The sequence below is a fragment of the Rhinolophus sinicus genome, linkage group LG06, assembly GCF_036562045.2.
Source record: "Rhinolophus sinicus isolate RSC01 linkage group LG06, ASM3656204v1, whole genome shotgun sequence".
NCBI lineage: Eukaryota > Metazoa > Chordata > Mammalia > Chiroptera > Rhinolophidae > Rhinolophus > Rhinolophus sinicus.
Window position 1 is genome coordinate 36299079 of NC_133756.1, and position 15496 is coordinate 36314574.

The following is a 15496-nucleotide window of genomic DNA, read 5'->3' on the forward strand; positions in this document are numbered from 1 at the left end:
AGCCTAAGAACTCTTAGCTTAAACCTAGATTCCTAAGAATTTCTTCAATGTTTATTTCCTAAATGTTTTACAGGTCTAAGTTCTACATTTAAATTTAAGTCCACGGTCCATTATCAGTTAATTTTTGTAGAAACTAAAGGACTTAGGTGGGAGGTTCACTGTTTTGCTTTTGGATGTCTATTGCTCCAGGATCATTTGTTGAAAGGGCTATCTTTCTTCTGTCGAACTGCCTTTAAACTTTTACCAAAAATCAGTTGGGCACATTTATGAAGGTCTATTTCTGGATTCTCTATTTTGTTATGATTTATATGTTTATCACTTGGCATACAGTCTTGACTACCATAGCTACACAGTAAACACTGAAACAGAGTAAACTGAGTACCCACACTCTATTCTTTTTCAAAATTGTTTTGGTTATTGTTATAGGTTGAATTGTTTCCCCTCCAAAAACTGTATGTTCCAGTACTAAACCCCAGTACCTCAGAATGTAACCTATTTTGGAGACAGGGTCTTTACAGAAGTAATCAAGTCAAGAGTCATGAGAGTGGTCCCTAACCCTCTCTTTGTATGGCTAGTGTCCTTACAAAAAAAGTAAATTTGGAGACACACACACAGGGAGAACATCATGTGAAGATGAAGGCAGCGGTTGGAGTGACTTTCTATAAGCCAAGGAGTATCACCAGAAGCCAGGGGAAAGGTGTGGAACAAACAGATTCTCTCACAGAAGGAACCAACCCTGGCGACACATTCATCTCGGACTGCTAGCCTCCAGAACTGTGAGACACTAAATTTCTGTTGTCTAAGCTACTCAGTTTGTGGTATTCTGTTATATCAGTCCTAGAAAACTAATATTCTAGTTTTCTTGCCTTTCTATGTAAATTTTAAAATAATCTTGTCTATATATATGCATAAAATATTGCTGAGATTGTGATAAAAATGGTGTTAAACCAATATATTAACTTGGGAGGAATTAACAACTTTCCTATGTTGAGTCTTCCAATTCATGAGCATGGTATGTCTCCCCATTTGTTTATATCTTCTTTGATTTCTTTCATCAATGTTGTATAATTTTTAGCATATATAAGTACCGCACATGGTTTGTCAGAATTACACCTAAGTATTTCCTTTTTTAGCAATTATATACAGTACTTAATTTTCAATTTTGGTGTCTGTGTTCAATGCTAATATACAGAAATACAATTGGCTGTTGTTTGTTTAACTTGTATCCCGTCATCTTGCTCAACTCGTTAATTCTAATTTTTTTGTAGAATCTTTGATATTTCTACTGATAGAATCGTATCATTTGCAAATGGAGACTTTATTTCTTCCTTTCTTCTCTGAATAATGCCTTTTTTCCCCTTTATTCCTCATTAAATTTATTATCCTTTTGATTTCTGCAGGGTCTGTAGTGATATCCTGTTTCATTTCTTGTATTGATAACTTCTGTTTTCTCTATCAGTCTTGTTACAAATGTGTTGATTGTACTGATCATTTTCTAGAACCAGCTCTGTTTCATTGACTTCCTCTATTTGTTTTCTGTTTTCTCTTTCATGATTTTTACACTTCATTATGTCCTTCCTTCGGCTTGCTTTGGGTTTATTTGCTCTTCTTTTTCTAAGTTAATTGAGGTAGGAGCTTAAATTACTGATGTGTGACTTTCTTCCCCTAATGTACACATCTAGTGCTATGAATTTCCCTCTCAGCACCACTTTAGATATATGCCACAAATTCTGATGTGTTATTACTTCATTTTCATTTAGTTTAATATATTCTTTATTGCCAAGACCTTGTTTTTGACCTATAAATTATTTAGAAGAGTATTCTTTTGTTTCCATATGTTTGGAGATTCTTCTGTTATTTTTCTATTGTTAATTTCTAGTTTGATTCTATTATGACAGATTTTCAACTCTTTTACAATTTTTGAGGTCACCTTATGGCCCAGGATATGGCCTACCTATGTATATGTTCCATGGGCAGTTGAAAAGAATGTGTATTCAGCTACTGTTGGGTAGACTATTCCATAAATGACAAATAGATGCTTTGGTTTATGGTGTTGTAGAGATGTTCTATAACTTTGCTTATTTTCTATCTCGTTGTTGTTTCAACTGTGAAGAGAAGGGTGCTGAAGTCTCAATTTATATTATAGATCTATTTTTCCTTTCATTGATTTCATTTTTTTGCTTACACCTGTCTCGCAGCTCTGTTGTCTGGTGTATATGCATACATTTAGGATTGCTATTCCTCTTTGTGGAGTGACCCTTTTATCATTATATCATGTCCTTCTCTGTCTCTGGTAATTTTCTTTGCTCTGAAATCCATTTTACCTAATATTAACATGGCTAGTCCCATTATCCTTTGATACATATTTTTCCATCCTTTCCCTTTCAATTTGCCTACTATTATATTTGAAGAGACTTTCTTAATGATAGCATACACTTGTCATATTTTGTAAGCCATTTTGCCAATCTCTATCTTTCAAATAGTCTCTTTAGACTACTTACATTTAATGAAATTATATATTAGGTTGGTGCAAAAGTAATTGCGGTTTTTGCAATTATTTTCAACCTTTTAAACCACAATTACTTTTGCACCAACCTAATAGTAAGCCTTAAGTCTGCCATTTTGTAATTTGTTTTCTTCCTTTCCTGTAGGTTACCTGACTATTTTCTTAGAGTTTGATTTTAATTTTCTATAGTGTTTTTAAGTATATCTCCTCTTATAGCTTCTTTAGTGGTGGTTGTAAATATACATTATATATAACCAACTTATAAACTCGTGTCATCATTTTAGCAGTTCAAGTATAATAGAAAAACCTTGCCTCCCTTTATGTGGCTATTTACCCCATTTATAATATAATTGTAAAGTAAGAATGGAGAGATAAAAGTAGATTTTCAAGTAGCTTGGCTATGGAAAGCAAAGATTAAAGGCAAGTGCTAGGTAGGGAGGAATTAAAGGGATTATTTTATTTGGCTGGTTGAATTTTAAAAGGAGAAAGACCTAAACAAAGCCTAAAGCTAAGAGGAAAAAGTCAGTAGAGAGTTGGATGGTAAAAAAGAAATACGCAGAGACTGATAGAGCAAGCTCGTTAGAGCTGGGAGAGTAGATCCATAGTACAAATAGACTATTCAAGCTAAGAAGAGGGCACCACTTCCACTGAGATGGAAAAGACAAGGCTGGGGGCAGAAAGTCTATGTAGGTGGAGGGAGGTCTCATTTCTGATAGTCTTTTTCTGTAACTAAGGAAACAAAAATCATCTGCTTAGATTGTGGGAGGAAGTAGTGAGAGAGGATGGAGACTGGTAAAAGAGGTTCAAATTTAGCCTTTGAGCAAAGAGGATAATTAATCGGATAAGATCATTCATAATCATTCTTTAAAGCTCTGGCTGATTTTGAAAAAATATAATTGTCTTAACAACAATTTCCAAATTTTTATAATTTTCCCCCTCAATTGTATTTTTTAGCCTAAATACAGAAACAGAAATGGTAGGAAATAAAAATGACTGAGGATTGGAGTTTCACAAGGTTAGTTGAAAAGAAGAAAAACTAGGAGAGAGAGAGAGATAGGTAAGAAAATTAGTGATAACTGTAAGTACAAAAGCAAAAGATTATCAATCCCTTGTTAAGATGTGGTACTATATCAGAGAAATGCCTCCAAAAAAATAGACTTTTTTCCTTTTCATATAATCAAAATACTCCTTTTGCATAAAAATGTATATTGAGTGTGGGGTGTGATTTGAGGTTGGGGCTTAAAGAGATGTGAACACAGGGCAAGTTTGCAATTCTCATGTATTCAATTGTTGCCCTCTATTCTCGTTTATCACTGTGCCTCCTAAACACAGGACCTAGAAGAGAATCCAATGCTTGAACTAGTTGCTGGCTATAGAAAATCACAGTGGAATTTGAAGCTTCTGCAGAAATGTTCATGTAATGATCCTGTATCTATAGCTCAAACAGACAGGTCTCGATTGCTTCAGTTTTCTAACCATTTCTGCCTAAGATCTTATAGTGGTTTCCTCAAGGAGACATTGGGTTCCCACTGCTTTTTCAGCACAAAGGGACTCTAGAGTGACATTTTGAAAACATGCTTAAAAATCCATTTTAATCTACCAAATGCTTATTTCCAAGTTTGGAAAGTTGAGTTCAGGTTTAATTTTTAGCAATGAAAACATTATTTCTGGGCCTAATTATTCTGAGATGTAGTTTCAGTAATATTGAATAAAGATAAAAAATATGTATGTGAGGAATTATATAAAGATTACATTTACTATATGCTTTTTTTTCCTCTCCCACTAGAATGTAAACACCAAGAGGGCAGGGACTTTTACTGCCTTTCATCCCTAGAAAAGCGTCTGGCACATTGCAAGCGGCGATTAAATATTTGGTGGCTGGATCAATCGGTGGTATTGAAGGCTCTCCTGAAGCTTAAATCAATGCTAAATCTAAGCCTAAACTCCTAAAGAACCTTTTAATAGTCTATTGTTCCCAGTTTTCTGATACAGTTAAGATAAATATATACAAAAATGAGAGTTTACTGTTTATAAAGATCATTGCTTAAGATAATACTATGTTTAAATATTTAAGACTGAAAATAGAATGTACAAGTATTACTTTATCTATAAATAGTGACTGTTGACTCCAGAAACATTCCCCACTGTTCAGGAACTCAAGTTTGCTTAAAAATTTGGGCTAAAATCCAGTCTTCCTATTTCACTTCAAAAACTTTATCACAGTGCATCATGAGTTCACCCACACCCTCTTGTATGAAGTATTTGCTTATCCCGTATATTTAATTTAAATCAAGTAGAAGTAGAACTCTCATCAGGCACTTTATATATCTGACAAAACGTGAATATCAAAGCATGTAATTACAGAAAAACTTCTTTAAATTTTAGCAACTAGGAAATCCATTTTCCTTCAAAGCATATTTCTTATTAAATGTTAGTAAACAGTTCCATATTTCTAATAGACATGGAAATTATAATTTTTCTCTTACCTAGTTTTACAGGAAAGCCTGGAGGAAGCTTCATCTGAACAAATTCTCTAAGCTTGTTAAAGTGCTTAAAGGGAGCTATTACTTCCAAAACATTCAATAATCTGAAAAATGGAAGAAAAAAATGTTTTCATTTTTCAAATGGATGTCTTTGTGTTCTTATGCTGTTTCATAACCACAAGCTTCAAACTCAGACAGTACTACTGATTTCTAGATATTAAGGATGAGGAAATGGTGCCTCATTCTTCCTCTTGATTTTTTGGTTATTATTCTTTTTGCTGTGTCAAAGTTTATAACTTTTACATTTTATTGTACAGTCATAATTTCCACATTTACTTGATTTTAGTTCTATATTTAACTGGATTCAAGGCTGACATCTATCTTCTTCCTGAAGTTTACATACCTCCCCCTCCCCCGAGTTCTTTAATTAGCCTCACTGTTTGGGTGGCTGAGTATCGCTGTCAATTTTGTGTGTGTGAAGGGCTCTTATGTGCTTAGTTAGTATTCATTGATTTCTTGCAGATTTCATAAATGAGTGTTTCCATTTTGCATATTTAAAGGAAAATTTGGCTGGCATAAAATTTCAGTTTATACTTATTTCCCTCTAAACTACAATTTCATAATGTCCTCTGGCATTCAGTATTGCATCAGTCATTATACTATAACTTCTCCTTTCATCTTTTGGTTGGATGGATTTCATTTTCAAGTAGTATGGTCCATGGCTGCTATATTTCTTGAATTCTGTGTCTTTTTCAATTGCCTTGACATGTAAATAGCATCTTATCTGGATATACTATCAGATCACACTTTCTTTGCCTCAGAAATACTAAGATGTGAAAAAACGTAGGGCAGGCTGTTTTTCATCTTTTCTGTTTGAATGCCTTTAGAGTATTAAAAATTGAAGTCAAATAGTTTAATTAAAATAATTATTGTTACCAATCATCCTCTTATCACTTTTTCTTGGAGCCTAATGTTATGCTAAGGATTCAGTTCTTTCTTACAGAGAAATTTTCTTCTATCATATCTGGATTACTATTTTGGAAGCTTTCTATATTAGGGGCACACCAATGGTCCTTATGTTGAACCATCTTTGTCTCCAGAAACATTATTTCTCTGATTAGTTTAACCTCTTCTTTCACTTGCATTTACTACAGTTGTTTCCCCGAAAATAAGCCCTACCCCGAAAATAAGCCCATTAAGATCTCAGCCAGACAGACGCATTTGTTTAGTACATTATGACGATGTTCTGGAAGATGACATGACTATAATTGAATGTAGATTGCTGCACATGAAAAAATACGACATCCCTTGAAAATAAGCCCTAAGGGAACAAAACTTAATGTAAGACCCGGTCTTATTTTCGGGGAAATGCAGTATGAGCTATCAAAATTTAATTTTCTGCCACATACATTCTGTTCATTGTTATTCCTAATGTATTTGCTTTGCAATAGTGCTATTTAGTACTTACTTTATTCCCTTAGCTTTACAATCTCCTTTTCATTTCATTCTATTATCTTATCATCTTCTCTTAGCGTGATCTAATTTACTCATTTCACATTTTTTTTTCTATAGCATTTACAAGGAATTTTATGTTCTTTGACCTATGTTTCGTTCTAGAATGAATTCTTTGTCTTTTACATGCTATGTTCTTTATTTTACTTTTTTGCATGGGAAATGGTTATAAATGCAACACTTATAAGTTATACCATGTTTTTTCATATACTAACATCTCTGAAATTGGGATAACTCCTAAAATTGATAGCATTTTATAATTGACCACATTGTTGTTCTTTATTAGAATATAATACTAGTGACTCTGGTCTAAGATATGATGAATTACCCAGATTTGTATGTATGGTTAACTCCCTACCCAGATCCTCTGGGAACTGTCTATCTCCCTCCCTCTCTGATCTATAGCTTGAGGGCTGTATATATAGCACATTCTATCTACTTTTCTAAAGTCTGGCTATTGGGGAGTATAATACATGTATATACTCTGTAGAAAAATGTAGAGCCTGCTCTCTTCTATGAAAATTTTGTTTTAATGCATTAGCCAGATTGTTAGGGAAGGGAAAATAGTGTAGGGCTTCAATTCATCCCCTACTTTAGTGGGGAGCCTGAAGTTACAGTTCTGTCAGAATTAGCTCTAGCTACCCACCTCCCATTCCACCCATTTCTCCAAATTGATTTCATTTTTAATTTTACATCTGATGAGTACAGGTTTGAAAGGATATATTCAAGATGTCCACTGCAGTATTGTTTGTAATGGTAACAAACTACAATCAAAATGTTTAGCAGCAGGGGTGTGACAAAATAAATTACAGTATATCAATACTACAAAAACCATGGAAAGAAGATAGACTAAAAAGTAATTATTGTAATAACTGCAAGATATACTTACTTTTAAAAGAAAAAAAAAACAGGTACTCACAGAACAAATGTAGGCTATACTATTTTAATAAAAATGCAAAAACACAGAGAAAAATCTAGATAAAAATACACCAGTTACTCACCTATTAACTGCTAGTAATAAAGTGAAAGTAAACTGTCATTTTTATTCTATAAACTTTCATGCTATTAGTTTTTATAATACACATGTATTCATGTATTATTTTTATAATTAAAATAACTACTCAAACATTTGTCTGGTTAAAATAATAAAAATGCTAATATTTTGTGAACTAGAAAATTCCTACAAGGGGGCACACACCATCAAAGCAATGGCTATTGGCTTTTGCACTTCAAAGGTCTCAAATGCACCACTCAGATGTAAGTGTTATTACATACAGCCTTTAGGGTTTAATGGCTTCTTTCATAAGCTTGTATAGTTAGTTAGTAACAAACTTACAACTCAATTCTCAAGGGAAATTCCTGGCTCATGGCTATCGTGGCTTTAAATGTTTTCTTACTCTCTTTGCACATCAGTTCTCTACCCAGATGAGGAGCTCTATAATGGGAGAAAGAAATAATTAGGAAACTTTTTCCAGATGTTATCATCGTCTTAAGAAGAATCTGTCAATCTTCCAATGGCATTTATTAATATTTCACTTTTTCTTACACTGAGTATAGAAATAAAGTTATGATAAAAGGGAATGATACATGTATAAGAAGTAAGACAAGGGTAACAAAAAATAAAATAGCAAAGTGTAGAAGTTCATAAAAACTATCAAAACTCAACAAATTTCACACTGAATGTAATTTTATTAATCCAACTATTTAGAAACAAAGCAAATCATTAAAAAAAGTTTAAAATATCATTGTGTATCTTTAAAAATCACTTATTCAATTTCTTTTATTGTCTACAGTTCTCAGCACTGATTAATAAGTAATAATGTGAAGAATAAATTCTATCTTAACTATAGAATACTGTAAGATGGAAACATTTTGGAGAAATTAAAGTATAATAATAAACCTTTCAATACAAAAAACAATAATCATTACAACTTCTTCCTAAGCATGGAGGTAGGTAATATTTTATTCTCCGCCAAAAGGAAATAGTATTTTCTTCAAAGAACTGTACTTTCGTTCGCCAAAAGGAAACAGTATTTACTTCAAAGCACTGTACTTTCTTTCATATGGTTGGCCAGAAAACACTTTTTATTTATCGATTCTTTCAAAATATTTATCATTCATCATTCTTTGATTCAATAAATATTTACTGAATACAAACTATGCGCTAGGTAATCACTAAGTTGTAGTAACGTAACATTAAGGAAATTATCTATGTAAGGATGGGAAGAAGCAGTCTGGCAAAGGCTGAAACAAAAGGGTACTGACAGGAGTTTGGAAGGCAAAAAATAAATAGTGAATGGCCTTACACCACAGTAAAGACTCAGGATAGTAACAGGATATCAAAGTTCATCAAAACATGGAAACACTCAAAAAAGCAACTGCACTGGGCAATTCCTCACTTCCTGAGAACAATGCCCTATAGGTTTTTTGGTGCGTATAAACAGGCAGCAGGGATGCCAAATGAAGGCTCTGTAACTTACTCAAAGAATAAACATAATTGGGGATACTTCCCCCTCATCATGCCTAACCCGTATTTTTAAAAGGTAAAAGAACCACTTCAGACAAAACTACTAATAATTCTCTCTAAAACAATTTTACATACTCATGTTTCTACAAATTGTTCTTTTATAAAATCCAAATAACATATAAACAAAAGAAATAAAAAAAAAACCACTTACTTTCCATTTTCAGCAGATATATATTCTTCCCAGGTAATGGTGTTCTGAGGAGGAGGGGTAAGGGACTGTCTTCGAACTGGCTGCCAAAAAATAAAAAAGAAAGAAAGAAAGAGGGAGAGGGAAAGGGGGAAAAACAGAGACGGAGACAGAGAGAAAGAGAGAGAGAGACAGAGATACAGAGGGAGGGAGGAAAGAAAAATGTCATTTTAAAAAATATAAAATAAAAACATACAATAAACTTTAAACTACTAAACTTCTAAATCTCTTTAATATAATGCTTTAAGAGGCTACTTCTGATATATATAATTCCATGGTGATTTAAGCTCTATCAATAATATTTATTATCAATTTTTGTTCTAAATCTCTAAGACAACAAGTATCAAAGTTATAAAATCCATTCATTCAATGTTTAATCATCTAAAATGTTCCTGGCATCATGGTAGCTGGTAAACATGGGAAATATAGACTTCAAGAAGTTTACAATTCAGAGTTGGAAAGAAAAAAAAAAAGTAGACATGAGCAGTTCATCAGAAATAAAAAATATTGTATGATTAAAGGCCAAGTGAGCTTACAAAAAACTGAGTGGGACTGGAGTTCGGAAAAGAGAGCAATCTTCTTTGGATAATAAATTCAGACTAGGGGATTGGGGGCTCAGATTTAAATGAAAATAAAATAAAAAGAGTATTTTAGACGAAGAATTAATGATGGAAAAACACAAGTAGATTGATTTATGTGAACTAGGGAGGGAAGTTCAAAAGGAAGATGAACAACACTGGCAAAAGGTCAAGCTTGATTTTAAAACTTACACCTTGTCTTTGTTAAATATGAATTTGGATCACTATAGGATGAACTGGCAATAAGGAAGTAGGGAGTGGCTGTAGAAACTGACACCCACTAAGGAAAAACTAATAAGATAAACTGTGGAGCAAAAGGGTAATAATAAATTAAAACTGATGTGAATAACAAGATAAATAGTAACACTGGGAGAGGATCCTATTCACAGAAGTAGTTTTGGATATAGAGTCTAAGATGTTAGCGGCATATCAGAGTTGTTAAAATCAAGGATTTCTGAAGACACAAAACTCAGTCGGAATTCCAGCTCCACTACCTGGTAGTGTGTGAATTAAGGCAAGTTACTCTCTATCATGTTAATTGAACTTACCTGTAAAATGGGAATATGAACGCAAACCTCACTGTTAAGAATTCAAGGAGATTATATGTGGAAAGAACATACTGCCTGGCACAGAATAAAGGATTCAGGAAATAACAGGAACTATTACTATATACTGGGAAATTCCTAGAGGGCAGTTACAGAAACAGAAGGAAAGAAATCAGAGTTAGAGATAAAGGTTTAGGAATTCTCTGAATAGATGAAAAATAAGTAAGAAAATAGAGGGCTGATGAGTGATAAAACCATATACCCTGGGGGTGAACGGGGGTGGGGGGGGGAGGACAAAAAGGAGCCAGATGTTACTAACAAAAAATTGCAGCATCAAGGTGTCATGGAGGCCAAAAGGAAAGACTATTTCAATATCATAATACAAAGATTTTAAGGAGAAAGAAGCTTGGAAAAGGCCATAGATTTTGTTGGTGAGAAGTCATTGATGACCTCTGGGTAGCAACAGAGGCTGTGAGAAGAAAGGAAACGTACAGTTTTTGGGCATCAGGCAATATGAATTGAGGGCATTCTGTCCTGAGAAGCTTAGAGACACATAGAAAGGAGACAATTATAACCCAAGGTAATTGGCGCTACGATATCGAGATCTTGAAGATGACATACAAGCACAGAGAAGGGGTTTCTGACTCAGACTGGGGTAGCCAAAAAGATGTGCAAACAATGGTGGTTCCTGAGCAGAGGAGTCTACAAGAAAGAGAACAAAATAACTAGGGGAAGGAGACTGAGGAAATGATATGGTGAGGAAAAGCATGCTGTGCTAGGAAACTGCACGTATACTGTGACTAGTCAGTATGAATCGAATAAAGAGAAAGCAGCACAATATAAGGGTAAATGGGCAAGACGCAGAAGAGAAAAAGGAGTTTGGAAGAGGTTTGAGCAATAAATTACATTTTACTCAGAAAGCCATGGACAAGTATTTTGAGCAATATAATGTAGTTTTTGAACACAAACTTTGGAGCCAGACTGATTAAATGCTGGCTTCTCCAATTACAAGCTGACTTTTGGACAGATTATTCAAGTTCTTTTGTCTTAGTTTAATCAACTATATAACGTCACAGGTCCTTAGAGGATGAAAATGGTTTGTTAAATAGAGAGTGCTTAAAACAGTGCCTGATACATAGTTTAAGTCTTCCGTACATTTTAGTTCTGGAGCATAGGCATTCCATAGTTCAATCTGTTTCAAGGAGATCACTCTGGCAGCAGTGTGTAAGCTAGGAAGCTAGCTCAGTAATCCAAATAAGAAATGGTAAGGGCATGCTATTCCAAAACAGAAGTAGAGAAATAGATTCAAGAGATCTTTAGGACTTTGTGATTGATCAGACATAGGCGTAAGGAAAGCTAAGAAGTCTAAGAACCAATTTCAGGCTGCTGGCTTGGATGGCAGAGAATGGTACCACCACTCAAAACAGAGAAGATAGGAGGAAAAAGGAAATTGTTTGATCAAATTTAGTAAATTTTGCTACAACATAGGTGGACCTATAGAGTATTATGCTAAGTGAAATAAGTCAAAGACAAATGCCATATGGTTTCACTTACCCTGTTTCCCCGAAAATAAGACCTAGCCGGACCATCACCTCTAATGCATGTTTTGGAGCAAAAATTAATATGAGACCCAGTCTTATATAAGACCCGGTATACTATATTATATTATATTATATTATATTATATTATATTATATTATATTATATTATATTATATTATATTATATTATATTATATTATATTATATTATATTTATTATATTAAGACCTGGTCTTATAGTAAAATAAGACCGGGTGTTATATTATTAATTTTTGCTCACAAAGACACATTAGAGCTGATTGTCCAGCTAGATCTTACTTTCAGGAAAACACGGTATATGCGGTATCTAAGAAACAAAATAAACGAACAAACAAAAGGGAAACAAACTGATAGATACAGAGAACAATTGTTACTGATGGTACCCAGATGGGAGGAGAGTTGAGGGGATGGATGGAAAAAGTGAAAGGGATTAAGAAGTACAAACTGCCAATTAATAAAAACAATCATGAGGATATAAAGGGCAGGATAGGGAATATAGTCAATAACATTATAATACTGTGTTTCCCAGAAAAAAAGACATAGCCGGACCATCAGCTCCAATGCATCTTTTGGAACTTATTTTACTATAAGACCAAGTCTTATATAAGACCGGATTTTATATTAATTTTTGCTCCAAAAAATTCGTTAGAGCTGATGGTCCGGCTAGGTCTTATTCTTGGGGAAACATGGTAATTATGTATGGTACAAGATGGGTGGGTACTAGACTTATCGGGGTGATCACTTTACAAGGTGTACAGATGTCTAATTACTATATTGCACACCTAAAACTTTTAAACACACCAAATTTTAGATACCTATGTTTATTCAAGTAGAATTGGCAGAAGCTCTATAGATCTGGACACATACATAACTTCCTAGTTAATGAAAAACTTCTTTTCTAGCCATCCTTGAAGCTAGCTAAGCGTTACTAAGTTCAAACCAATGAGATCTAACCAATGAGATGTGTACAACTACTGATTGGGTTCTCAAATAGAACAGGCATGGCCTCTCCTTCCTAAATACTATTAGGAATTACTACTCCTACTGGCTGGAATACTAAACAGGTAATAAACCATCTTATACCATGTGGATGAGGAATGACAGATAAATAAGACAATAAAGGCTAGGTCTAAGATTAACTCACAGAGCAACCTGAAAGGAAAGTAAACTTCTATCTTGTTTACTGTTATTTTGCAATCTCTTATAAGCAACCAATCATCATAACCAATACCAAATTTAATACACAAAGTGGGATACTACACATCATACTATATGTGGCAATGGTTTATCAGTAGAATGACAAGCAGACTTAAAAGGTAGGTAATGACCCTCATAAGTATTATGGCAAAACATTAGGTAAAACAGTGTCTTGAGACACTGCAAAAGGCAGACATACATGTATCTATTTGTAATTCTAGGGGAAATGACTGGAAAAATGCAAACTGCTGTTCCAATCCAGAACCATAGCAAAGGCTAATCCCACCTTCACCCAAATGTCTACCTAAGCAGACCATGATCAATGTTCAGAACACTGCTTAAAATCTGTCTAATCTTGCTTCAAGTCTATGTAATACTTGCATATACAGATTCAGTTTTTAACCTGTAGAAGCTAAATTTGAGTTTATAGCACTCCATCACGCCATTCAGATTAGGCTACTAGAGAATCTTTTGTTAATCTCCAATATAATGTTTTATTATAATTGTCACTAATTAAAATATATACATTTGAGTAACTAACCTACATTTCATATGACTTGAAAGCTAATATAGGAAATGCTGATTTCCACACTCGATTTGTTTGTATACAGCACCAGTTCTGACCTAGCAGCTATTACTTTTCAATACTGGTGTACAATGTTTTCTAAAACTCTATTAAGATTTTAAATACAGTTCACTATTAAAATAGTAATGTCTCTTAAATTTGATAGATCCCTCCCTTTACTCTTTTGACCACCTATTTTTTAACTATGTTAATTTGTATGGTCCTTTCCTAAAAAGCTTATTATGTAGGTTTTAAAAAAACTCTATTCTCAAAATTATCTATGAAATGCATACAAATATTTCTTTTCTCCTTTCATGCCCACTGTCAAATATAATTAAACTGGTATCAGTCCCATACTGCTTTTCATGTGTTGGTAAATTCTGTCTAGGAGAAAAAAAATAGCTGTTTGCATCTTTTTTTATAATTAGACTTATCAATTCTGTTTTGCTGTTCCCGCATCCTGCACCTTGCCAGGTTCAAGCAAATCAAATTATATGTATAGATGAATATCTGATAGAAACAATATTTTCTTTAAATTTTTTGTATTTATAATTGAGCTCCAAAATGATTCTAAAATGTAATCCATTAGCTCTTCCCTATCAAAAGCCCAAATAATATTAGGTATATTTTCTTTATACTAAAATAATTAAAATATAATCTTAAAAGGATTACAGAGCTAAAACAATACAGGAAGAAAAAAGCCATGGCTCTTTGTAATTCATAATAAATTACTTATGCCAGGTTAAAAATAATATAATGAGTTTTTATATTAACATAGTATTAAAAATTCCCTTCTAAGATCAGGAAAAGGGCATAGCACCTGCTCTCAGCACTTTTATTCAACGTTATACTGGTATTTCCCAGTGGAGTAAGGCACAAATTAAACAAAAGAGTAAATAAGAGGCACAGAGATGTGCAAGGAAAAGGTAAAAAACTCTATTACTTTATGACATATTATCTGTATAAAGTCCTAAGGAATCTATCAAAAAAAACTATATAACTAATACATTAATTTAGCAATATAGAAAAATCACATGTATTTCTATATGTTAGCAATGAACAATTGAAAATGAAATTTAAAATATTGTTTATGATGGCATTAAAAATACAAAAAACACCTGAGAGAAATTTAATAAAATATCTGTAAGACTTACATACTGAAAACTACAAAACACTTCTGAGAAAAACTATGTAAGATCTAAATAAATGGAGAGATATATACCATGTTCATGAAACACAGATTCAATATCTTTAAGTTATCAACCCTCCCCATATTAATCCACAGGTGCTACACCATCCCAATGAAAATTCCAGAAGGCAAGTCAATGGAGGAAGGATAACCCTTTCAAAAAATGGTGCTAGACTAACTGGACACCCAAGGCAAAAAAATAAACCTTGCCTCAAACAGCACAACTTACACAAAACTAACTGGTTCATAGACTAAAATAAATATAAACGTATGCGATGACTTAAAAAAAAAATAGGGAGAAAGTCTCAGGGAACTGGAGCTATGCAAAAAATTCTTGGACTTAGCATAAGCCATAAATAAAAAAAATTGATAAATTGGATTTCATTAAAGTCAAAAATATTTCCTCTGCCAAAAAAAAAAAAGTTTAACGAAAAGACAAGCTATAGAGGAGAAAAACATGTGCAAAACACATATCTGAGGGCCGGCGCAATGGCTCAGGCGGTTGGAGATCCGTGCTCCTAACTCCGAAGGCTGCCGGTTCGATTCCCACATGGGCCAGTAGGCTCTCAACCACAAGGTTGCCAGTTCAATTTCTCGAGTCCCGCAAGGAATGGTGGGCTACGCCCCCTG

The 15496-nt window shown here is 33.6% G+C and overlaps 1 protein-coding gene across 3 annotated transcripts in view; it reads right to left on the bottom strand.

The window, feature by feature from the left end:
• Nucleotides 1-15496, bottom strand: part of ANKRD13C (ankyrin repeat domain 13C) — a 67136-nt gene that overhangs the window by 4927 nt on the left and 46713 nt on the right. For 2 of the 3 annotated variants that reach the window (XM_074334946.1, XM_019755088.2), the window contains 3 exons: nt 9180-9259; nt 7838-7936; nt 4993-5093 (listed from right to left, as the gene is read on the bottom strand). In XM_074334946.1, coding sequence (XP_074191047.1) covers nt 4993-5093; nt 7838-7936; nt 9180-9259 — 280 coding nt within the window. The remainder of the gene's footprint in view (nt 1-4992; nt 5094-7837; nt 7937-9179; nt 9260-15496) is intronic. The other variant, XR_002139478.2, reaches the window with a different exon arrangement.